Source organism: Aotus nancymaae, unplaced genomic scaffold, assembly GCF_030222135.1.
Source record: "Aotus nancymaae isolate 86718 unplaced genomic scaffold, 86718_ANA_hifiasm-v0.15.2.pri h1tg000067l, whole genome shotgun sequence".
Lineage (NCBI taxonomy): Eukaryota > Metazoa > Chordata > Mammalia > Primates > Aotidae > Aotus > Aotus nancymaae.
Window position 1 is genome coordinate 17,304,339 of NW_026988482.1, and position 25,248 is coordinate 17,329,586.

Here is a 25,248-nt window from a genome sequence, read left to right on the forward strand (position 1 = left end):
CTAAATCTATATTCTTAAAGAGCTGCATAGCAAACTGTTGCCAGATTGTGCTTTAATTTATACTATCATATTGTCTTCCAAATAAATGTTTATACCTATTTGATTTATGGGATAGTTTTGACAAGAAAAGCCTTTTTAAAAAGCATGACTAAGAACTAGAAGCCACAAATTTAAAGATAGATAAGTTTTAGACAGGGCATGGTGGCTCACGCCTGTAATCCTAACACTTTGGGAGGCCAAAGTGGGAGGATTGCCTGAGCTCAGGAGTTCAAGACCAGCCTGGGCAACACAGTGAAACCCTGTCTCTACTAAAATACAAAATATTAGTTGGGTGTGGTGGTTTGTGCCTGTGGTCCCAGCTACTCGGGAGGCTGAGGCAGAATTTCTTAAACCCGGGAAGTGGAGGCTGCAGTGAGCCCAGATCCCGCCACTGCACTCCAGCCTGGGTGACAGAACAAGACTCCGTCTCAAAAAAAAAAGAAAAAAAAGTTTCACTATGTAAGAACTGAAATTTTCTATTAAGCAAAAATATCAAACGATTTTGGGGTACTGAAAGCTTTTACCTTTTTTGAGGGACCATTCTTATGACATTTATAATTAGCAATTAATATAACAATTTTATGACTAGAATGACACTGAAGATCATGTATTTCGTTCATTGCTACATTCTTGGGAAACAGTACAGTGCCTAGTACGTAGGAGCATCTCCTATATTTAAAAAAAAAAAAAGCCAGGCATGGTGGCTCACACCTGTAATCCTAGCACTTTGGGAGGCCGAGACAGGTGGATCACCTGAGGTCAGGAGTTCAAGACCAGCCTGACCAACATGGTGAAACCCCATCTCTACTAAAATTATAAAAATCGGCCAGGTGTGGTGGCATGCACCTGTAGTCCCAGCTACTCAGGAGGCTGAGGCAGGAGAATCCTTGAACCAGGAGGTGGAGGTTGTAGTGAGCTGAGATCCCACCACTGACCTTCAGCCTGGGTGACAGAGCGAGACTCCGTTTCAAAAAGAAAAAGAAAAAAAAAAAATAATTTCGTCGCACTATTAGCTTATGGAAAAAAATGGAATCAATGCAAGTGTCTATGAGGATTAAAGATTAAATTATGGAACATCTACACAATGCAGCAATATAAAAGGCTTCAAGAAGACTATCTGCTTTAGAGAAAAATCCATGTGTGGGAGAAAAAAATAGAACTCTTATTATAAGCAAGGATAATGGACAGCAGGTGTGAGCTTGGAGTTTGGCAGAGAATAAAGGAAAAGTGCATACCAGAAAGACAGACTGACAGCTGTTCATCATCCACTGGAGAGGCTTTTTGACTGTTCTTCCCACCTCCTACTTGATTTTCTAGTTTGAGTCCACTGCACACCAGGGGAGCCTCCAGTGGACTTTTACAGTAAGGGTGGTCCAGCAACTCAGAACTAAGAATGTTCTGCTTGAGAGATCCATCCTCCTCCATCTGGTATGAGTTCTCCTTTTGAACAGCCTTTTGGGACATAGGCCCATCTACACTACTTACAGATGTATCTGCTCCAGACACTGACAGTTTTACTCTGTCATCACTGACAGAACTTGTCCGATTTTCCTGACCCAGAGTCATAATATCTCTTTCGGTTTCTGAAATGAACATGGTACTAGAATGATGTTCTGGTAAGGGGATGTCATGAATCAGCTCTGTACACTCCCACTTAGGAGAAGAACAGCGTGACTGGTCCCAGGCGTGTGTGGCACTGCCATTTTGTTGGTCAGGGAATGCTTCGTCTAAACTGAGCTCCTTGCCCAAGAAAGGGCTTCCTTTAGTGTGGCCATCAGGCACATGAGAGTTCGTCCCCTTCACCACAGCATTGCTGTCCATATCTGGAAAGTACGGTTGATGCCGACAAGAAGGGTCTTTAGGTTCTGGGGAAGGAAATGGGCTGCAACTGCCACCCTCAATGTTCTCCCTAAGGGTCTCTTGATGGTCCCCAGTGACCTTCTGCACCCAGCTTCGCTGGGCTTTTCTTAGCTTGCAAACTTTACTTTTGGTTCTGAAGTGCTGGGATCTGAGAATCCTGTACCGAAATCTAATCATGGATAATTTTTCATACATCATAAGAGGAGATAATTTTATTCTTCTATGTTGGTTAAGTTGGAACTTTTTTGGAATCAAGGGTCCCCCATTCCTGTGGTGTTCCGGCCCTTGGCAACAGCCATAACAAAAGCACTTTCTCTTATGGTTGCTCAAGGTGACCACAATCGTGCCACTCTCACCTGGACTTTGGCTCTCCCCATTGAACTTCATGGGAAAGTCAGAAGCTTGTGGTTCTGTCCTAGGTCTGTGACCATTGGCCTGACCTAAAGCACTATTTGATGGAAAGTCAGCAACTGCCTTCAAGAGATTTTTCTCTCTGCAGTATTCATGGTCAGAATTCTTTGCTGATGACAGCAACTTCTCTGCTTGGAGTCTCAGGAGAGTTCTTGAGGAGGAAATGAAGTGTTTAGTGTCTTTTCTTTTCACTTTAGAGGACAAAGTACTAACATTTTGAGTAGCCACACTGAACTTGGTCTTAGCACAAAGGGGTTCATCCTTGATCCACGTTTTCTGGATTTGAAGGGCTTTCTTTCTACACTGGAAATGTCTCAAGTGTCTATTCCAAGTAATTGGCCTTCCCAGCTTAGCTTTCAGAATGCACAAGTGTTGGTGAAAATAAAACTTCTTAAAGCCTCCAAACCCAGTATTCCATTTCTCAGAAAAGGCTAAGTGGATTCCTTTCCTCCATAGAATTTTCCTCTGTTTTTTCATTTTTCTGATGCATAATGAGATCTGGATGCAGCTGTAAAGAAGAGAAGGAGGTTATATTTCTATCTAAAAATAAGGTCATGAAGAGATATTCACAGTAATTAAGGTAGAAAATTGAAAAAAAAAAGAGTACATATACTTCAATTTAGATTATTAGACACAATGAAATGTTACCTGACCAAGGTTTTCATCACAATGAAAACTGGAGAGGAGGGAGGACATGAGTACTCTAACAAGAAGCCATTTATTGTACATCTGCCTCTGAGAAAAATATTTAAAGAATTATTTCCGGCCAGGCACAGTGGCTCACACCTATAATCCCAGCACTCTGGGTAGCTGACGTGGGAGGATTGCTTGAGCCCTGTAATCCTCACACCTGTAATCCCAGCTACTGGGGAGGCTGAGGCAGGACAATTGCTTGAATCCAGGGGGCGGAGGTTGCATTGAGCCGAGATCGCACCACTGCACTCCAGCCTGAGCGACAAGAACAAAACTCTACCTCAAAAAAAAAAAAAAATCTGATTTCTGTAACTTCAGTGTGATTTGGAGAAGGAACTGAGGTAAACATGTGTTCAGCCCTCCATTCTTTTCCCCAGAGAAAACTTATACACAGAAGAGTAATGCAGCTTTTCTTAATAAATTGTTAGCAAGCTGAAATTAGAATACTGGCTTCCAATTTATAGGCTATTATTTCTTCCACTACCTGCAGTGACTAGTGCCTTTCTTTCTAGACTAAAGAGCCTTCACTAATATTAGATCTCCTTAAATATTGAAGGGAAATCACTGTATGGTTTTGAGTGTCATTCATTTCCATCTGCTGTCTCTAGAGTATGTTCCTGCAGTATACGTGTGTATGCTTGTGTTGGTTCTTTTTTCTTATATTCACTTAAGATCCAGAACCATCACTGAGTAAGAGCATTTGATAGAGTCCTGTCCTTGCATGGCTACTCAAAGAGTCTTTGAATAGTAACAGAGGACGCCGGCCTCCCTCTTGAGATGTTGACACCACATGTATTTATTGAATATCTACTGGCGCATGACTACACAGAGAAAAAGTACCTGCTCTTTCTTTTAAAAATTTGCTGTATGAAACAAATTATTCTGCTATAAGCAAATTATAAATAAGTCAATATGGAATCAGTCTTAAGTGGTATTTGGTCTCCTCTCCCTTCCCCCTCCTTTATTTTACAAATGAGAACACAGGGTTGGGTGTGGTGGCTGTCGCCTGTTATCCCAGCACTTTGAGAGGCTGAGGCAGGTGGATCACCTGAGGTCAGGAGTTCGAGACCAGCCTGGTCAACTCGGTGAAACCCTGTCTCTACTAAAAATACAAAACAAATTAGCCAAGCGTGATGACAGGTGCCTGTAATCTCAGCTACTCAGGAGGCTGAGGCAGAAGAATTGCTTGAACCTGGGAGGCAGAGGTTGCAGTGAGCCAAGATTGCGCCACTGCATTCCAGCCTGGGAGACAAGAGTGAAACTCTGTCTCAAAAAAAAAAAAAAAAAAAGCAGCAGCAGCAGCAAGAAGCTATAGGACCTCAGAAAGCAGAAAAGCTCAAAAGTGGAGGCAATATATACCTATGAAAGTCAGGAGTATGCATGGTGCTGAAAAGGAAGGGCTGGCTCAAAGTCTGAGTAAGAAGCAGTGAAACTTCTAGATACCATCTCCTACCCTGGCAGGTAATGAAAATTTCACTTCCTGGGGAAGATGACCCAGGACAGTCAGGTATATCATGTACAGCTGAGCACAGGAGCATACTAGGAAGATAAATACAAGCCCTTCCCCACTCAGCTTCCATAAGACTGGCAAGAAGCTCTATACCTCCAAGAAGGCGACCAGTCCCTGGGGGAAACAGATCATTCAAAGAGAAAAGACCAAGAGATAGTGATATTTGGGGATATCTCAACAAAACAAGCCTGAATTAATCAATTAATTGTTTAATATCTCATTGATATTTGTTAATATTAATTGATATTTGTTGATATTTGCGGATATCTCAACAAAACAAGCCTAAACTTTAGGCTATAGGGTAGCCTAAAGTTTAAGAAGCAATTTGACTCCAGATCCCTACTTAACTCCACCATGGCAGTTAAGTGACCCTCCCCTACCCAAGATTGGAAGTTTATCTTTCAAAAAGAGTAAAATGGAAAGTCTACAGACAGAGAAACTCCAGGTACAGTTTGAAGATGGAATTATATACTGATACGAGGCCTCAAGCACTCTTTGTCACTCATCTCCCAGAATGCTAGCAGTCTGTCTTATCCATACAAACAGACTGGAATATTCTTCTCTGGAAAATATAACTAGTCCACACATACAAAAAAAATCCATAAAGATACAGATATTCCCCGACAAAATGGCTCAACATAGCCCAAAGTTGACATGTCCCACCATGTGTTAAGAGTTTCCAAGCAGTTTCTTAGTGTCATTCTTAGACAGGCATGGTGGTTCATGCATATAATCCCAATACTTTGGGAGGCCAAGATGGGCAGATCAGTTGAGGTCAGGAGTTTGAGACCAGCCTGGCCAACAAGGGAAAACCCTACCTCTACTAAAAATACAAAAATTAGCTGGGCATGGTGGTGCACGCCTGTAATCCCAGCTACTTGGGAGGCTGAGGCACAGGACTGGCTTGATCCTGGGAGGCAGAGGTTGTGGTCAGCTGAGATCACACCACTGCACTCTAGCCTGGGCAACAGAGTGAGATTCAGTCTCAAAAAAAATTAAATAAAAAATAAAGGATGAACAAGAATCACCAGACCTCTAGGGATAAAAAGCAGACCAAAACAAACAGATAAAAGCAAAAAAAAATAGATAGGTTAGTCAACTTTTATAAACTAACAGGGAAGGGGAAGAAAGGGAGTTATTGCTTAATGGGTACAGAATTTCATTTTGGGAAGATGAAAAGGTTCTGGAGATGAATGGTGGTGATGGTTGCACAACAATGCCAATGTACTTAATGCCAATGAACTGTGCACCTAAAAAAGGCTAAAATAGTAAATTTTATGTTACATATATTTTACCACAATTAAAAAAAGGTGGGGGCAAGTGCAGTGGCTCATGCCTGTAATCCCAGCACTTTGGGAGGCCGAGGTGGGCAGATCACCTGAAGTCGGGAGTTCAAGATCAGCCTGACCAACATGGAGAAACCTCGTCTCTACTAAAAATACAAAATTAGCCGGGCGTGATGGCACATTCCTGTAATCCCAGCTATTCAGGAGGCTGAGGCAGGAGAATCACTTGAACCCAGTAGGTAGAGGTTGTGGTGAGCTGAGATCGCACCATTGCACTCCAGCCTGAGCAAGAAGAGCAAAACTCTGTTTCAAAAAAAAAAAAAAAAAAATTAGCTGGGTGTGATGACACATGTCTGTAATCCCAGCTACTCAGGAGGCTGAGACAGGAGAATCACTTGAACCTGGGAGGTGGAGGTTGCAGTGAGCTGAGATTGAGCCACTGTACTCCAGCGTGGGCAACAGAGCGAGACTCTGTCTCAAAAAAAAGAAGAAGGAAGAAAAGAAAACTAACACTATCTTCAAAGAAGCAAAAGTAAATATATCCATTGGAAAAAAGAACAGGATGTTATTTTTGTTTAAAAGGAATTGCCAAAAATAAGAAAGGAGTCTTAAAAATTAAAAATAATAGCAGAAATTAAAAACTCAATAGAAAGCTTGGAATTTAATAATAATAAATGACCAAAATAAAAAGACAACCGATAAACTAGAAAAAAAAAATTTGCAACATGTATTATAAAAGGCTAATATCCCTAACATATGGAACTCTTAAATTGAGAGATAATTGAAAAAAAGGGTAATAGAAAGTAGGAAAAAGATGTAAGGAGACAATTTATAAATAAAGCTTTTTAAATGTTCCTTAAGCTTAAGAAAGATGTCCAACTTCATTCATAAGACAATTGGCAAAAATTATAACACATTCTCTTGATGGGGAAGAAGGGCCTTTCTGCACTTTGTTGTGAGGAATACAAACTGATCCAATCTTTTTGGAGGGTATCTGGTAACATTTAATAACTACAAAAGTATTTACCTTTTAATCTAGCAACCCCACTTTAAGGAATTTACCCTGAAGACATGCCTACAATAATACAAATATACACATGTACAAGGCTATTCATTGTAACATTGTTTATAATAGCAAAATATTAAAAAACAACTGTCAGGGCACTGTGGCTCAGCCTATAATCCTCCACTTTGGGAAGCTGAGGTGGATGAATTGCTTGAGCCCAGGAGTTGGAGACCAATCTGGGCAACATGATGAAAACCCATCTCTATAAAAAATATAAAAATTAGCCAGGTGTAGTGGCGTGTTCCTGTGGTCCCAGCTATTCAGGAGGCTGAGCTTATCACCTGAGCCCAGGAATTTGTGGCTGCAGTGAGCCGAGATCGTGCCACTGCCACCCTAGCCTGGGCAACAGAGTGATATCTGGTCTCAAAAAAAAAAAAAAAAAGAAAAGAAAAGAAAAAAGAAAAAGAGACAACAACCTAAATGTCCACAGAGAGTGGCTGAATAGATTATGGTTTATGCACACAATGAATAAAGCTATAAAAGAATTAGAATGAGTTCTATCAGGATATATCATTAAGCGAAAAAAGCAAAGTTCAAATGAACATCAATAATACGCCACTCATGATAGGTGGGAAAAAGGTGAGAAGAATGGAAGTACTGGGAAAGGGTCGAGTAAATGAGATAAGTAGCACTTCTTTGAATATGCCTTTTTGTAAAGTTCCAACTTTTCGGACCATGATAATGTTTCACATATTTTTTAAGTATACAAATAATGAAAACCAACCAGAATGCAGAGTAATCCAAAATGAAACGCAAACAATAATTGAATTTCAAATGAATACCATAACTACACTGAAAGGAGTAGAGAAGCAGCAAATGCAGGAAAACAACATTTTTACTGTAAAGACAAAAGGACTACATGCAAGCACAGTACACTGGTTAGCAAATTTGTTTTTCACAGAAGTATGAGTTAATTCTGAAACAAGTATTCTAAAATTGAGCAAATGAGTAAATAAATACACTGTAGACAGAGCTAGGTTTCTTCCTGCTGGAGAAAGAAATTACAAATAACAGGAGACAAAGTGAGAATTAACTCATGGTGCTAGACTGAAATTAGAGTTATCAGTATGAACTCATAGTATTTAATATACATACAGATATAGAAGTGCTTAAAAAAAAAAAGTCAAAAAGACACAAGAGGCAGGGTGTGGTGGCTCACTCCTGTCAGCACTTTGGGAGGCTGAGGCGAATGGATTACTTGATTCAGGAGTTCCAAGACCAGCCTGGTCAACATGGTGAAACCCCATCTCTACTAAAAATACAAAAATTAGCCAGGCGTGGTGGCACAGACCTGTAATCCCAGTTACTCAGGTGGGAGAGGCAGGAGAATTGCTTGAACCCACGAAGTGGAGGTTGCAGTGAGCTGAGATTGCACCACTGCACTCCAGCCTGGGTGACAGAAGGACACTCCATCTCAAAAAATAAAACAAACAAACAAACAAAAAAACAAAAGGACACAGAAGACAACCTGAAAGGCCTCACTTATAATGGCCAAGAAACTTTGAGCAACCAAATACTACCATTATATTATTAACATTACAAATGAGAGTAATAAATAACAGACCCAAGACTGGGCATGGTGGCTCACACCTCTAATCCCACCACTTTGAAAGGCCAAAGCTGGAGGAATGCTTGAACTCAGGAGTTCAAGACCAGCCTGAGCAACATAGTGAGACATCTCTACTAAAATTCAAAAAAATTAGTGAGGTGTGGTGGCACACACCTGTAATCCCTGCTACTTGGGGAGTTGAGGTAGAAGAATGGCTTAAGCCCAGGGATTTGAGGTTGCAGTGAGCCCTGATTGTGCCACCACACTCCAACACTCCAGCCTGGTAAATAAATGGAGCAAGGCCCTGTCTCAAAAAAAAAAAAAAAAAAAGGCACCAAGAATAAAGTAAATATCCTTGTTTATAGGGATGTAAAAAACTAACTAAATAAACAAACAGGCAGAAGGGACAGCTATTCCTTACACAGAATGACACAGAAAGAATGACAGAAAAGTTACCAAAGTATGTGTAACTTTTACTTCTACTGTTCAAATATTTAAATTAATATTTTAAATATTAAATACTTAATATTTAATGTGTGACATTACTGAATACTTAATACCTTATAGATATTTAACACCTAATTTAAAATTAATACCTATCACTCAAGGTCAGGAGTTCAAGACCAGCCTAGCCAACATGGCGAAATGCCATCTCTACTAAAAATACAAAAATTAGTCGGGCGTGATGGCATGCACCTGTAGTCCCAGCTATTTGGGAGGCCAAGGCAGAACTGCTTGAATCCAGGGAGGCAGAGGTTGCGGTGAGCTGATATCGCACTACTGCACTCCAGCCTAGGTGACAGAGGGACTCTGTCTCAAAAGAAAAAAGGAATAGAAAGTTATAATTTGCAACCTCTCTCAGAAATAACTGACTCAGGAAGACTCATCAATGGATGCTAAAACTAGAGACTGAAAATATGAGAAACAAGATATATACGCAGTCTCAAAGTATCTCCCACAAAATACTTTAAATTAAAAAGAATAACTTTTTTTTTTTGAGACAGTCTCACTCTATTGCTCAAGCTAGAGTGCAGTGGTACAATCTTTGCTCACTGCAGCCTCCACCTCCTGGGTTCAAGCAATTCTCCTGCCTCAGCCTCCCAAGCAGCTGGGATTATAGGTGAATGCCGTCACATCAGACTAATTTTTGTATCTATAGTAGAGATGGGGTTTCACCATATTGGCCAAGCCAGTCTCAAACTCCTGGCCTCAAATGATCTACATACCTCGGCCTCCCAAAGTATTGGGATTACAGGGGTGAGCCACTGCACCAGGCCAAGATTAACTTCCAATGGAAAAACATGGTAAACAACATCTTAATCAGATCATCACGATTAACATCACCAGACTGGCTCGGTGCCTCATGCCTATAATCCCAGCACTTTGGGAGGCCAAGGCAGGTGGATCACCTGAGGTCAAGAGTTTGAGAGCAGCCTGGCCAACATGGCAAAACATTGTCTCTACTAAAAATACAAAAATTAGCCAGGCACGATGGTGCACACCTGCAATCCCAGCTACAAGTGAGGCTGAGGCACGAGAATCACTTGAACCTGGGAGGCGGAGGCTGCAGTGAGCCGAGATGGCAGGACTTCACCCTAGCCTGAGCGACAGAGAGAGATTTTCTAAAAAAATAATAATCATCATCATCATGAGGAAACAACAGACAAACCCAAATTTGGGGAGATATTCTATATCTGGCTAATATATAACTGGCTAATACTCTTCAATCAGGTCAATTAAAGTCCTGAAAGACAAAGACAGACTGAACTGTCCTAGAATAAAAGATTGAGATTAAGGAGAAGCAAGGTGTAATCCTGGATTGAGTCTTAGTTCAGAAAAAGAAAAGTCACGTGACAATTGACAAACTTTGAATAAGGTGTGTAGATCAGTTAATAGTATTCTATTAATGTTAATTTCCTAGCCTTGATAACGTGCTATAGTTCTATAACATTAGAGAGGCCAGGTTCAGTGGTGCACACCTGTAGACCCACCTACTTGGGAGGCGGAGGCAGGACTGCTTGAGCCCAAGAGTTCAAGGTCAGCCTGGGCAACATAGCAAGACTCTGTCTCCATAAAAACTAAAACAAGGCCAGGTGCAGTGGCTCATGCCTGTAATCCCAGCACTCTGGGAGGCTGAGGTGAGTGGATCAACTGAGGTCAGGAGTTCAAGACTAGCCTGGCCAACGTGGTGAAACCCCATGTCTACCAAAAATACAAAAATTAGATGGCCGTGGTGGCACAAACCTGTAATTTCAGCTACTCAGGAGGCTGAGGCAGGAGAATCACTTGAACCCAGGAGGTATAGGTTGCAGTGAGCCAAGATCACACCACTGTACTCCAGCCTGGGCAACAGAGCAAGAATGTGTCTACAAAAAAAAAAAACAAAAAAACTGGAGCAAAGCTAGGTGAAGCATATAGGAAAACTTTGTAATATTTTGCCATTTTTTTTTTTGTAAATTTGAATTTATTTCAAAGTTAAAAGTTAAAAAAAAAATGGCCGGGCGCAGTGGCCCACGCCTGTAATCCCAGCACTTTGGGAGGCCAAGGCGGGCAGATCACAAGGTCAAGAGATGGAGACCATCCTCGCCAACATGGTTGAAACCCTGTCTCTACTAAAAATACAAAAATTAGCCTAGCGTGGTGGTGCGCACCTGTAGTCCCGGCTACTCGGGAGGTGTGAGCCACCGCACTGGGCCAAAAATTTAAAACATTTAAAATTTTGAGGCAATCTCCTAGAAAGTACCACAAAATTACAGACTGAAACTAACATAAAAACTAACAGAAAAAGCTTTTCAGAGATGTAAGTTATCAAAATATTTAACTCCCATGCATCGTTCTCAGGGAGTCACAGGTACTCTGAGAAGGATGCAGAGATACTCTGGCAAATAAGGGAGTAAGTCAAGAAGACACACGATCCAGGCAATGAGATCCAAAACAAGGGTCAAGCAAAGAGAATACTAAACATAACAGTAAAAATAGATGCAGAATGACAATGTGCCTCAAGCCTGGAGAGCCACCAATCCTGAAGGGAGTGGTCAAAAGGCTCCAAGAATGTGACACTCATAGAATTTCTAAAGTGTAAGAATGCAAATAAAGGAGATATAGACAATCAAAAGAGAGCTTGCAGTTAGTAGGTACAGAGAACACTAAACAAAAAATAAAAACAATTAATTTCAGGGGCAACAAAAAAATGTACAAGAAAGGGAAAATAGTGGTTGTAAACCTTGGTATACTACATGACTTAACTACGACTACCATTTACACAATAGTAATCAGCTCCACACTGCTCTAACCCAATGTTTCTCAACCAGATACTACATACGACACCCCAACCCAATGTTTGGAAATATGTGGGAAATTCTTGGTTGCTGTAATGCATTGAGGTTGGTATTGACATTTGGTGCTGGGGTCCAAGGATGCTAAATATCAAGTAATAAACAGAACAATGAAGAATTAACTCACCTGGGATAGCAATACTGCCCCCCATTCAGGAAAATTAATTCTAGAAAAAATTATGGCATCCCTATAGAGGGAAGATACAGTGATATCTTGGAGGGAAGATAAGAAGTATGCATGCACACAGATGCAGGGAACAGATGTGAAAAAGAACGATCTTCATCAACAGATAAAGCATAAATTAAGTAATCAAAAGTTACATTATGAAAAGTAATTTAGGCGGGGCACGGTGGCTCATGCCTGTACTCTCAGCACTTTGGGAGGCCAAGGTGGGAGGATCATTTGAGGTCAGGAGTTCAAGACCAACCTGGCCAACATGGTGAAACCTTGTCTCTACTAAAAATACAAAAATTAGCCAAGTGTGATGGCAGGCACCTGCAATCCCAGCTACCTGGGAGACTAGGCAGGAGAATCACTTGAACCCAGGAGGCAGAGGTTACAGTGAGCAGAGATCGTGCCACTGCACTCCAGCCTGGGCAACAAGAAGCCTCTGGTCTCAAAAGAAAATAAATAAATAGAAATAAAAAGGTGGCCAGGCGCAGTGGCTCATGCCTGTAATCCCTGCACTTTGGGAGGCTCAGGTGGGTGGATCACAAGGTCAGGAGTTCAAGACCAGCCTGACCAACATGGTGAAACCCTGTCTCTACTAAAAATACAAAAATTAGCTGGGCATGGTAGCACGCACCTGTAATCCCAGCTACTCAGGAGGCTGAGGCAGGAGAATTGCTTAAACCCAGGAGGTGGAGGTTGCAGTGAGCTGAGATCGTGCCACTGCACTCCAGCCTGGGCAACAGAGCGAGACTCTGTCTCAAAAAATAAAAATAAAAAAATAAAAAGGTAATTTAAAGACATGTTGTTTACACCAATTCAATAGCTTAAACTTGAAAGAGGCTGCTTTTGGTGAATGGGAAATAGTAGAAAGGGACAAGATTCTGAGAACTAAGTCAGGAAAAAAGGCTAGAGGTTTCTGCCTTCAGTATACAAATTTCCACTAGGCTTCTTTATAAGGCACAGTACCTCACCCTTAACTATGCATGGTATCCCTTTGTCCAGATAATAATTCTTTTCTACTCCAGATAGTAAGTCTCTAGTTACCCTGTTTATGTCTACCGGGAGAAGAAAGGGAGGTCAGATGTGGAAATACTTTTCTGAAACACTTTCAAACAACTCATATTTTCTGTTCCACCTTCACCTCCACAGTATACGACACAGCTAACGCTGAGATTTTTATAGGGTTTGGTAATATAACATGACTATTTGAAGGCTCTCTCCACTGTTGGTTTATGATACAGCTTTTTCAAGTTGGTGAATTAGTTACCATTAGTCTTTTCTGCTTTCCAGCTTTCACAATATTGTTGTTATGCTCATAGTTCCTGTTGTTATCTTGAGGGTTTTTGTTTTGTTTTGTTTTTTTGTTTTGAGACGGAATCTCACTCTGCTGCCCAGGTTGGAGTGCAGTGGTGCAATCTTGGCTCGCTGCAACCTCTGTCTCCCAGGTTCAAGCAATTCCCCTGCCTCAGCCTCCCGAGTAGCTGGGACTACAGGCACCTGCCACCATACCTGGCTAATTTTTGTATTTTTAGTAGAGACAGGGTTTCACCATATTGGTCAGGCTGGTCTTGAACTCCCGACCTCATGAGCCACCCGCCTCAGCCTCCCAAAGTGCTGGGATTACAGGTGTGAGCCACCGTGCCTGGACAAGGTTTTTGTTTGTTTGTTTGTTTGAAGTCTTCTATTGTTTTAATGAAATTTTCAGGCTGGCATAAAATTAGGTGTATATGTTCAATCCACTACCTTTACTACGATACACTGTTGAACGAAAAAAATCAAGTTGCTGTGCAATATGTACCAGCCCATTTTTGTTAAAAGGAAAACTACATGCATATGCTTGAATCAGAAAAATGTCTATAAGCATATACACTAACCTATTAACAGTTTAGGATCACAGTTCCCAAACTGTGCCCAAGGCAACCTGTGATTCTGTAGAGATCTCACAAGGGCACCACAGGAAATTCTAAATTACAGGGAAAAAGTGATATTCTGTATTTGTCAAACACTCAGTAAATTACTAGTTCAAGATCAGGTTCAAAATAAATCATGCTATATTCCTTTTAATGATATCATAATCTTTGCAAAGCTGAGTATGTGTTGGTTGCTGTGATTTTAAAAAAAATAAGTATGCAAATATCAATTCAGAGCAAAAAAAAAAAAATGAGTAGAGAAAGCAAAGATGTAAGCAAATGTTATTTATTTTTGAAAATAACGAGACGGTGGCCAGGTGTGGTGGCTCACACCTGTAATCCCAGCATTTCTGAAGGTTGAAGAGGGCAGATCACCTGAGGTCAGGAGTTCCAGACCAGCCTGGCCAACATGGTAAAATCCCATCTCTACTAAAAATACAAAACTTAGCTGGGTGTGGTGGTGGGCGCTTGTAATGGCCAGCTTCTCGGGAGCCTGAGGCAGGAGAATAACTTGAATCTGGGTGGCGGAGGTTGCAGTGAGCCAAGATCATGCCATTGCACTCCAGCCTGGGTGACACAGTGAGACTCTGTCTCTAAATAAATAAATAAATAAAAATTTTAAATTAAAAAAATAAAATAAGGTAGCGAGATGGAGGTCTCACTATGTTGTCAAGACTGGTCTTGAACTCCTGGTCTCAAATGATCTTCCCACCTGAACCTCCCAACGTGCTGGGATTGTAGTCATAAGCCTCCATGTCCAGCCCCCAAAGAAGTTTAATTAAAACAGTAAAAGGTAGTGTGAGTGGCAGTGTTCAATATGATTCCAGGGTTTGGGTTTTGTCATCCCCAACAAGCATATTCAGCAAACAACTGTAGTTATTTAAGAATAAAATAAAAATATAAATTTTTCTTTTATTTTTTTGAGACAGTGTCTAATTCTGTTCACCAAGGCTGGATTACAGTGTTGCAATCAGTGCTCACCATAGCCTCTCCCAGGCTCCAGCAGTCCTCCCTCAGCCTCCCGAGTAGCTGGGACTACAGACGTACACCACCATGCCTGGCAATTTAAAAAAAAAAATTGTAGAAATAAGGTCTCACTATGTTGCCTAGATTGGTCTTAAACTCCTGGGCTCAGGCGATCCACCGACCTTGGCCTCCCAAAAAGCTGAGATAACAGACACAAGCCACCACATCTATCTGATTTTGTCTTTTAATTTGTGTATGTCTTAGATGTCAATTAGGTTACTAGAACTTAAATACTTCTTAAGCTGTTTGAACATAATTATTTAATAAATTAAACTGTTAGGCTTAAGGACATGTAAAAAAATATATTAAGGAGGCTGTAAACAAGAAGTTTAGGAACCTCTAGTTTAGAGTGGAACAATCACTTATATATAAACAAACTTCTTAATATGAAATAAATAATGTAATTCAAATAAACTCTTATTATGGTATACTGCCAATATCGGCCAGGCATGGTGGCTTATGCTTGTAATACCAGAACTTTGGGAGGCCAAGGTGGAGTATCGCTTTAGCCTGGGAGTTCAAGATCACCTTCCTGGATAACATAGGGAGATGCTGTCTCAAAAAAAAAAAAAATTTTAGCCAAAAGTGGTGGCACATGCCTGTGTTCCCATCTACTCAGGAGGGTGAGGTGAAGGATCACTTGGGCACGGGAGGTCAAAGTTTCACTGAGCTATGATCACACCACTGCACTCTAGCTTGGGTGACAGAGCGAGGTTTTGTCTCAAAAAAAAAAAAGGTCAAATTCAAGGCACAATGGAAATTTCTGGCAAAAGGGTCAGGAAACACCTCTCTGAACAAATTATTTTTTCTCTGAATAAATTATTTTTCAGGTGAGACAAATGATGAGCAAGAGTTACTAGGCAAGAGAGGGAATTCAGCATTCCAAAGAACAGAAAGAACTTCAGTAACACTGAAAGGAGGCACCGAAGGGGTAAATAAAGAACAGGAGAGCTAAATTCATGATGCTGATACTTAACATAAGGTTGGTGTGAAGCCACTAAAAGACAAACATCTGATTCTTATTCTTGAAAAAAATTATTCTACCTGAAATGTGCAAAATCGCTAGGAGAAGGCCACAGCAGAAGAGACCCACTAGGAGTCTGTCACAGGTAAATAAATGCAGGTACAATGTGACAGCCTCTTGGATTAAGGAGAAAACTGGGAGGATGTAGCAAAGTGAATCAATCTTCAGGACACAGAAATTACAGGACTTGTAATTTGTCAAAAGCCTATCTGTAGGGGGTAAAAGTATGAGCTACTAGGTAAATAGTGGTATCACTGATACGGAACATAGATGGAGACAGGGTAAAGTTATACTGACCATGCCTTTAGTCTTTCACGTGTTGAATTGGAGATCTATTTATTTCACATGTTGAATCAGAAATCTAAGTGGATATATCCTGTGGGATATACAGTTCAAGAATTCTGAAAAGAGGACACTATGGGAATTGCAGTTTTCAGTTTAGAGTAACCAAAGCTATAGAAAATGATAAGATCACCTAGAAAGAATTTGTAAAAGGTAGAAAGGAATGTACCTTAGGGCAATATCCCAAGGAACTCCAGGATTTAAGAGTGAGATAAAGAAAGAAGACTAAGCAAAGGAAAGTGAAAAAGAAGGACCAGTGAGATAAAGTGGAAAATCAGGTAAAGGTAGTGGTATCAGCAAAGCTAGAACAAGTTTCTAAAAAGAGGGAAATGGTCAAAGGTTGTTGAGAAGCCAAGGAAGATAACGATTAACAGTGTTCACTGAATTCTGACATTTGCAGGAGAAATTTTAGCACAATAGAAAGGACAAAAACGACGGTAGAATAAAGATGGCAATACATAAAACTGCTCAAGAAGCCTGGGTAAAGCTGAAACATTTTTTTAATGGAGATTCTTATACACGTTTAAATGTTGATGAAGTACTTTACTTGTGGATAAAGACTGCAGATTGTTAGACACATTTTGCCATCATTCCCTGCTAACTTCATTAAGAATAAAAAAATTTCCCTTTTTTATTTTTTAATTTTTCTTAAGAGACAGGGTCTCATTCTGTCAGTCATGGCTCACTGCAGCCCCAAACTCCCAGGCTCAAGCAATTCTCCTGCCTTGACTACCTAAGATTACAGGTGTAAGCCATTAAATTAAAAAAAAAAAAAAAAAAAAAAACCAGCCAGGAACCATGGCATACATCTATAATCCCAGCTACTCAAGAGACTGAGGCAGAAGGATCCTTTGAGGCCAAGATACAAACCAACCTGGTCAACATAACAAGACCCAATCCTAAATAATTAATTAAAATTAATTTATGATTAGTCTCACTATGTCACCCAGGCTGAAGTGCAGTGGCACAATCTTGGCTCACTACAACCTCGGCCTCCTGGGTTCAAGCATTCTCCTGCCTCAGCCTCCTAAGTAGCTGGGGGTGTAAGTGCGTGCCACCACGCCCAGCTAGTTTTTGTATTTTTAGTAGAGAGGGGTTTCACCACGTTGGCCAGGCTGTGATTCAGGTATTTTTATTTGGAAAATAATTGTGTATATTTATGGAATACAATCTCATGTTTTGATCTATGTATACATTGTAGAAAGATTCAATCAAGCTAATTAACATATTCATCACCTCACCAACTTTTTGTCATCAGAACACCAAAAATCTATTCTTTTAACAATTTCAAAATACATACTTTTTTTTTTTTAAGACAGAGTCTCGCTCTTGTTGTTCAGGCTGGAGTGCAATGGCACGATCTCAGTTCACTGCGACCTCCATCTTCGGGGTTTAAGCAATGCTCCTGCCTCAGCCGCCCAAGTAGCTGAGATTACAGGCGTGCACCACCATGCCTGGCTAATCTTGTATTTTTAGTAGATAAGCAGTTTCATCATGTTAGTCAGGCTGGTCTCCAGCTCCTGATCTCAGGTGATCTGCCCGCTTCAGCTTCCCAAAGTGCTGGGATTACAGACGTGAGCCACCGCATCCGGCCTTCGTTCTTAAGAAATTCATTCTTAATTGTGGTTACCATGCAATGGGATAGATCAGTAAAACTTACTCCTCCAGTCTGAGACTTTGCATCTTTTGATCAACACCTTAAGAATTTTTTCCGGGCACGGTGGCGCGTGCCTGTAGTCCCAGCTACTCGGGAGGCTGAGGTGGGAGGATCGCTTGAGCCCAGGAGTTCTGAGCTGTAGTGCACTATGCCGATTGGGTGTCCGCACTAAGTTCCGCATCATTATGGTGACCTCCTGGGAGCAGGCGACCACCAGGTTGCCTAAGGAGGGGTGAACTGGCCCAGGTCGGAAACAGAGCAGGTCAAAACTCCTGTGCTGATCAGTAGTGGGATAGTGCCTGTGAACAGCCACTGCACTCCGGCCTGGACAACAAAGTGAGACCCCGTCTCTTAAAAAAAAAGAAAAAAACTTTTTTAACGTGGCTAGGTGTGATGGCCCATGCCTGTAATCCCAACACTTTGGGAGGCCGAGGCAGGTGGATCACCTGAGGTCAGGAGTTCGAGACCAGCCTGGCCAACATGGTGAAACCCCAACTCTACTACTACTACTACTAATAATAATAATACAAAAATTAACCAGGCACGGTGGTGTACTCCTATAATCCCAGCTACTAGGCGGGGCTAAGATAGAAAGATCACTTGAACCTGGGAGGCAGAGGTTGCAGTGAGCTGAGATCACACCACTGTATTCCAGCCTGGGCAACAGAGGTAGACTCTGTTTCAAAAAGAAAAAAAAAGGAATTTTTTAACTTAATTTTTTAAAGATATAACTTACTTACAGTGAAATACATAAACCTGAAGGACTTTTGTTTTTTAAAGCATACGTACACAAAATGGAAGACTGAACAGCAAAAACATTCTGGAAGTTAGAATGTAGACTGACTGAATGATCTAAAGAAGTTAAATCTCAGCTGAGCAAGGTGGCTCATGCCTGTAAACCCAGCACTTTGGGAGGCCAAGGCAGGTGGATCACCTGAGGTCAGGAGTTTGAGACCAGCCTGGCCAACCTGGTGAAAACTTCTCTATTAAAATACAAAAATCAGCCAGGCATGGTGGTGGGTGCCTGTAATCCCAGCTACTCAGGAGGCTGAGGCAGGAGAACTGCTTAAACCTGGGAGGCAGAGGTTGCAGTGAGCTGAGTTCATGCCACTGCACTCCAGCCTGGGCCACAGAGGGAGACTCAAGGAAAGCAATCTAAAGAACAATACCTCAGAACAGGTTAGGAATTGTTCTACAGAGCAATGTGAACATGATACTAAAAACAAAAGAATTGGTCAAATGATTTAAATATCCTCCCACACTCCATGAAACCAGCCAACTGTCCCTTAACTCATCCTTACAGAAACCTGGAGCCTTCCTCTCTAAACTAGAATGACACAGCCCAATAAAATTTCTGCAATGATAGAAATATTCTATATTTACTCTGCCCAATATGGTAGGCTCTCAGCAAATGTGGCCACTGAGCACTTGAAATGTGTCTAGTGCAACTGAGGACCTAAACCTTTAATTTTAGTTATTTAGATTTAAGCTGCTACATGTAGCTAGTGGCTACCATATTGGATAGTGGATTCCTGGACTGGAAAGCTTTTCAACTGGTCCAGCTGAGAATGAGGTCATCTTTCTGAAAACAGTTGAGTTAAATGAACATGAATGAGTGTTTAAATAATGAATGCTAAGACCTCCAGCTTTTCTCTCAGTTTAGCAAGTAGACAGCTGGAAGCCTGCTTTGTACTCTCCAAGCAGGAGATCCCTTCTTCTTTAGGAAATCTGACCCTGGAGCAAAGACAAAAGATACTGCCATTGAAGATTCTCAAATAAAACAGTACAGTAATTAAAGCAACTTTCACATGGGTTTCCTTTACATTTCTGTCCCTGTATTCACAGCCATGCTGTTATGTTTACATTGATCAAATATCAATATTCCTTCAAAGATAAAATGCACACACATATAGGAAAAAGAAGTGAGCTTTACATTCTTGTTAGACATTCTCCAACTCCAGGATAGCCCCAAGCCTAAGCAACCCCTTAAGTAGCGCAATATTTGGGTGAAAGTTTGCAGCGCAGCCACTGTACAGGTTAACTGAAGCTTCACTATGAAAAAGTTGTATCAGCCAAGTGTGGTGGCTCACGCCTGTAATCCTAACACTTTGGGAGGCCAAGGCAGGCAGATTGCTTAAATCAATCTGCATTCCAACTTCCAAATGTTTTTGCTGTTGTTCTGTCTTCCATTTTGTGTATATATGCTTTAAAAAACAAAAACCCTTAACATCTATGTATTTCACTGTGTGTAATTTTTTTTTTTTTTTGAGAGAATTTTGATTTTCGCCCACGCTGGAGTGCAATGGCCAGATCTAGGCTCACTGCAACCTCTACCACCCAGGTTCAAGCGATTCTCCTGCCCTTGGCCTCCTGAGTAGCTGGGACTACAGGTATGTGCCACCGCACCTGGCTAATTTTGTATTTTTAGTAGAGACAGGGTTTCACTATGTTAGCAAGGCTGGTCTCAAACTCCTGACCTCAGGTGATCTGCCCGCCTCAGCCTCCCAAAGTGTTGGGATTACAGGCATGAGCTACCACAGCTAGCCGTAATTATATATTTAAAAAATTAAGTTAGCCAGGCATGGTGACTCATGCCTACAATCCTAGCACTTTGGGAGGCTGAAGTGGGCGACTCACAAGGTCAAGAGATTGAGACCATCTTGGCCAACATGGTGAAACCACATCTCTATTAAAAATATAAAAATTAGCTGGGCATGGTAGCGCATGCCTATAGTCCCAGCTACTCAGGAGGCTAAGGCAGGAGAATCACCTGAAGCCCAGAGGCAGAGGTTTCGGTGAGCTGAGATCTTGCCACTGCAATCTAGCCTAGACAACAGAGCAAGATTCCATTTCAAAAGAAAAAAAAATTAAGTTAAAAAAATTATTCAAAAGTTTCATCTCAAGTAGTTTCAGAGTCAGAAGACTGCCTCAAGAGCCAGCAAGTGACTTCTAATCTTTACGTTTTGCTAGGCTGTTACTACTCCATAGCCCTGCTATGTTTCAATGTTAAATCTGTAGTATCTGTTTAGACTGAAACTGTAACCCTGGGTTCATACCAACCCTTCATATATACCTCTACTTGTTTCCTGTCAGAAATGTGAAAAGTTTTCTGTCAGAATCTGAAATTCAACATCAATTCATCAACTTTAGAGTTAAGGTATTTCAGACACAAAAATAAAATTTTAGAGATTCAGCCATTTGGTTTTTCAGATACATACCAGGTCTCTGTAGACTCTGAATGTATTAGACCACCTATATGTTACCATGACTTTAAATCAGTGACTTTATGATGTCTTTTATCATCTGTTGTAGAAAATCAACACAAGGTCAAGAGATTGAGACCATCCTGGCCAACATGGTGAAACCCCATCTGTACTAAAAATACAAAAATTAGCCAGGTATGGTGCTGGGTGCCTGTGTTCCCAGCTACTTGGGAGGCTGAGGCAGGAGAATTGCTTGAACCTGGGAGGCAGAAGTTGCAGTGAGCTGAGATCGTACCATTACCCCCCAGCCTGTGCAAAAAGAGCGAAACTCCATATCGATAAAGAAAGAAAAGAAAACCAACATGCTATAAACATGGTCATTTTAGAGAAAAAAAATTTAGCATCTTTGGAGAATCTGCGACGTAGGGTCCATTTCTGGCTCTACCAATAACAGAGTAGGAATTGCTAAAGCAATGAGAAGGCTACAAAAGAATAATTTAAGAATGAATATATTTCCCTAAAAGAGAATGTTCAACTCAGCCTGATGGCCTATTTACCTTAAATTTTGAAAATATTACCCACATCCCAAAAAAAGTCACAAGTTTCATCATAATGGATAAGAAAAGTACATGTCAAACACTGTGACCACCTTATCAGTTGACCCTTCCTAAAGCATCTACCAAATTCTTTAAATCAGTGACAGAGTACAATTTAATGAAGAAAAGAAAAATGAACTAAAAATTCACAAAGACATGCTTAATATCGAGAATGCCAAGGTGATCTACTTCAGTAAGATGTTTGTATGGCAACTAAAGAAACACAGAACCCCCTGTTCTCAAACTGAGCTCCACAGGAAGCTGGCTAATAACAAAGTAAATGGTCATGCATACCAGGATGGAGGAGGGAAAGGCAGGCCTGTGTATAGAGCACTGGGTTTATGACAAGCTAGAATGAAAGCAAAATATTGTTAAATTTCAATTTTTCTATGACTTTTGAAGGATTCACATAATAACCTACAAAAAAAAAAAGTCTGATTTATAAAGTGATATAGGCCGAGTGCAGTGGCTCATGTCTGTAATCCCAGCACTTTCGAGAGGCTGAGGCAGGCAGATCACTTGAGGTCAGGGGTTCGAGACCAGCCTGGCCAACATAGTGAAACCCCGACTCTACTAAAAATACAAAAATTAGCCGGGCGTGGTGGCGGGCACCTGTAATCCCAGGTACTCGGGAAGCTGAATCAATTCAAGGAGAATCGCTTGAACCCAGGAGGTAGAAGTTGCAGTGAACGGAGAAGACCGCGCCACTGCACTCCAGCCGGGGCGTCAGAGTAAGACTCTGTCTCAAAAAAATAAATAAATAATTTTTTTAAAAAAGTAAGAGTGAACCAAGGTGTAAATGAAGCCTCCCTCCCTATCACCCTCCTCTACACTCCTAGAAAAGATCACCTGGGAAAAACCTATCTTGAGTAAAGATCAAAACTCATTTAAGCCATCCCTCATATAACCAATACCGTGCTATCAAAAAGCGTGAGACATGTAGATGGCTGGGAGACAGTCTCCTTTCTTCCTGATACTGCCCACCCAAAGCAGAGGCTGCAGTTAGGCTCTGACCACACAAGAGGCTGGCATCTCCGGGCACCCTTCTCCATACCAAGCTTAGTTATTCCGGGCAAAATGGGGGGGGGGGGCGGGGCGGAAACAGAATTAGGAATCTTTCATGAAGTGTTCTGGATATTCTTAAATTTAATCATATTCTCAAAACATTTCATAACTAACGTCTGCTTTCTTCATTTAATTCTCCCAACATTATAATTTATGTTGGTAGAAAAAAGTCCCATTTTACATGCGGTGAAAAAGGTCGAAATGTCTAGCATGAGATGAAAAACACTACCAGACAGCAGGGTAGGATTTCACCTCGTCTATTCTGGCTCTAAGTCCAAAACTCCCACAACCCCTCTGCATCCCTCTTCCCACGACAGAGTGGCCACTGGGCGAAGAGCGGGGGCTGATACCGCCCAGCGCAGACCGAAGGGAAAAGACGGCTCCCGCCGCGCTCATGCCCAGCCAGGCTCTCTGGAAAACGGTCCCGGGAACGCGGGGGAAGGAATCAAGGCCGGAAGGAGGCAGGGCAGTCCAAGCAAATAAATAAAAACCCTGGACTTCCAAGGCGGCCCGAGCTGGAAGCCTGTGACAGCCGATTCTCTTTCCAGAGCTTTCAAGGCTTCAGGAGGAGCTAGGGGTCGGGGAGGGTACGGCGCCAGCTTCGCGGTGCCTCCGCCGCACAGCCCGGCTGGAGCGAGAGCGCAGGCAGCGGCCCCTCGGGACAAGCTCGCGCGCCTCCCCGGGAAAGGCACGCTGTGGCCGGGACGGACCGCGGCCTCCGGCTCGGGATGGGGGAGGGCGGCTTGAGGCCTCCGGGCCGGGAGCTGAGGTGGCGCGCACAGGCGCAGGAATGGCCAGCCAGCCCAGCCAAGCGATCGCTACGTCCGGCACTCGGCTGCCCGCGCCCCCGCTTACCTGCCCCCTCGCTCCCAGCACCTGTCCCACCGCCGGCCCCGACGCGGCAGCACCCTGGACCGCGGGCCCCGCCTTCGCCAGCTCCAGAGGAAGCCCAGCCAGCGAGTAGGCGTCCGGCCTGCTCGCCGCGGCCACCGCCGCCGAGCTTCCTCTGAAGCCGCTGCCGCGACGCCGGCGCTGGCCTACTGCGTCACCTCCTCCGCGCCCTTCCGCCTGACGGCGGGGGGGGGGGTCTTGGCACCGCCCCGCTTCCGCTGTTCCCGCCCCGCCTCCCGGCCCGGAGCCGTTCGGCCCTCGCGTGTCACAAAGTCCCCAGCCCCGGTCTCCCTCGGAACGCGCCGGGATGACAGCTGCGTTCAGGCCCTGCAAAGCGCGTTTGAGACTTCTGTTCAGCCCCTTCTACAGTTTTTAAACCCCAAAGGGCTAAATCAGACCGCAGCTAGTGTACACCCCTGCCCTTCACTGATCCCGTCACCCCTGCGCCGAAAGCAAAAGACCCATTCCAGCTCTGGACGTTGTGAGGCCTGGCCCAGACGTCCGTCTCCTCTCTGGTTTTCCCATTCATTGATCTTGCCCCCCCCGCCCCCCCCGCTATTGTGATAAATGTCCGGTATTGTGACACATAAATGTCCTACCCGCCCCAACTGTGAATGCTTTCCAAAATTATAAGCCAATGTCCTGATAGGTAAAAACATAATAATAGCAGATTTATGGCAGAAGATGAGTTCAGTTTGGGACATACTCAATCTGGAAGAATAAAGTGGAGGTGACTGCAATGGAATACGAAGGGTGTTCCTGAGCACCTGTGTAGGCAATAAAGCTATAAATTGGGGCCAGGCGCGGTGGCTCAGGCCTGTAATCCCAGCACTTTAAGAGGCCGAGGCGGGTGGATCACGAGGTCAAGAGATCGAGATCATCCTGGTCAACATGGTGAAACCCCGTCTCTACTAAAAATACAAAAAAAATTAGCTGGGTATGGTGGTGCATGCCTGTAATCCCAGCTACTCAGGAGGCTGAGGCAGGAGAATTGCCTGAACCCAGGAGGCGGAGGTTGCGGTAAGCCGAGATCGCGCCATTGCACTCCAGCCTGGGTAACAAGAGCGAAACTCTGTCTCAAAAAAAAAAAAAAAAAAAAAAGATATAAATTGATGGTGGAGAAGATAAAAACTATAATTGGCCTGGAACGGTGGCTCGCCTGTAACCCCAGCACTTTGGGAGGCCGAGGCAGGCGACTCACAAGTTCAGGAGATCGAGACCAGTCTGGCCAACGTGGTGAAACCCCGTCTCTGCTAAAAATACAAAAATCAGCGGGGCGTGGTGGTGCTTGCCTGTAATCCCAGCTACTTGGGAGGCTGAGGCAGGCGAATCACTTGAACCGGGGAGTGGGAGGTTGCAGTGAGCCAAGATCTTGCCATTGCTCTCCAGCCTGGGAAACAGGGCGAGATTCTGTCTCAAGAAAAAAAAAAAAAAACCATAGTGAAGCCAACAGCGGGATGGTTTGCTTTTAATTATCACCATCTGTCAGAAAAATTCTAAACAATGTTAATGATAAAGTACTCCTTTCCAAACAAAAGCTTTGTTTAGTTTTAGTTCTAAACAATTACTGCAATTACTGTTGATTTTTTTCTTTTTTTTTCCCCAGACAGGGT

General features: G+C 42.6%; 1 protein-coding gene across 3 annotated transcripts in view; it reads right to left on the reverse strand.

Moving 5' to 3' along the window:
• Window positions 1–23,658, reverse strand: part of SENP5 (SUMO specific peptidase 5) — a 65,911-nt gene extending 42,253 nt beyond the window's left edge. Inside the window, exons 1-2 of one of the 3 annotated variants that reach the window (XM_012435054.2) lie at window positions 23,600–23,658; window positions 1,275–2,818 (exon numbers count right to left, since the gene is read on the reverse strand). In XM_012435054.2, the coding sequence (XP_012290477.1) occupies window positions 1,275–2,787 (1,513 nt within the window). In that variant the 5' untranslated portion in view covers window positions 2,788–2,818; window positions 23,600–23,658. Of the gene's footprint in view, window positions 1–1,274; window positions 2,819–14,812; window positions 14,896–23,599 lie in introns of those variants that run through there. The other 2 variants (XM_064366960.1, XM_064366959.1) reach the window with 2 other exon arrangements.
• Window positions 23,659–25,248: the final 1,590 nt, after the last annotated feature.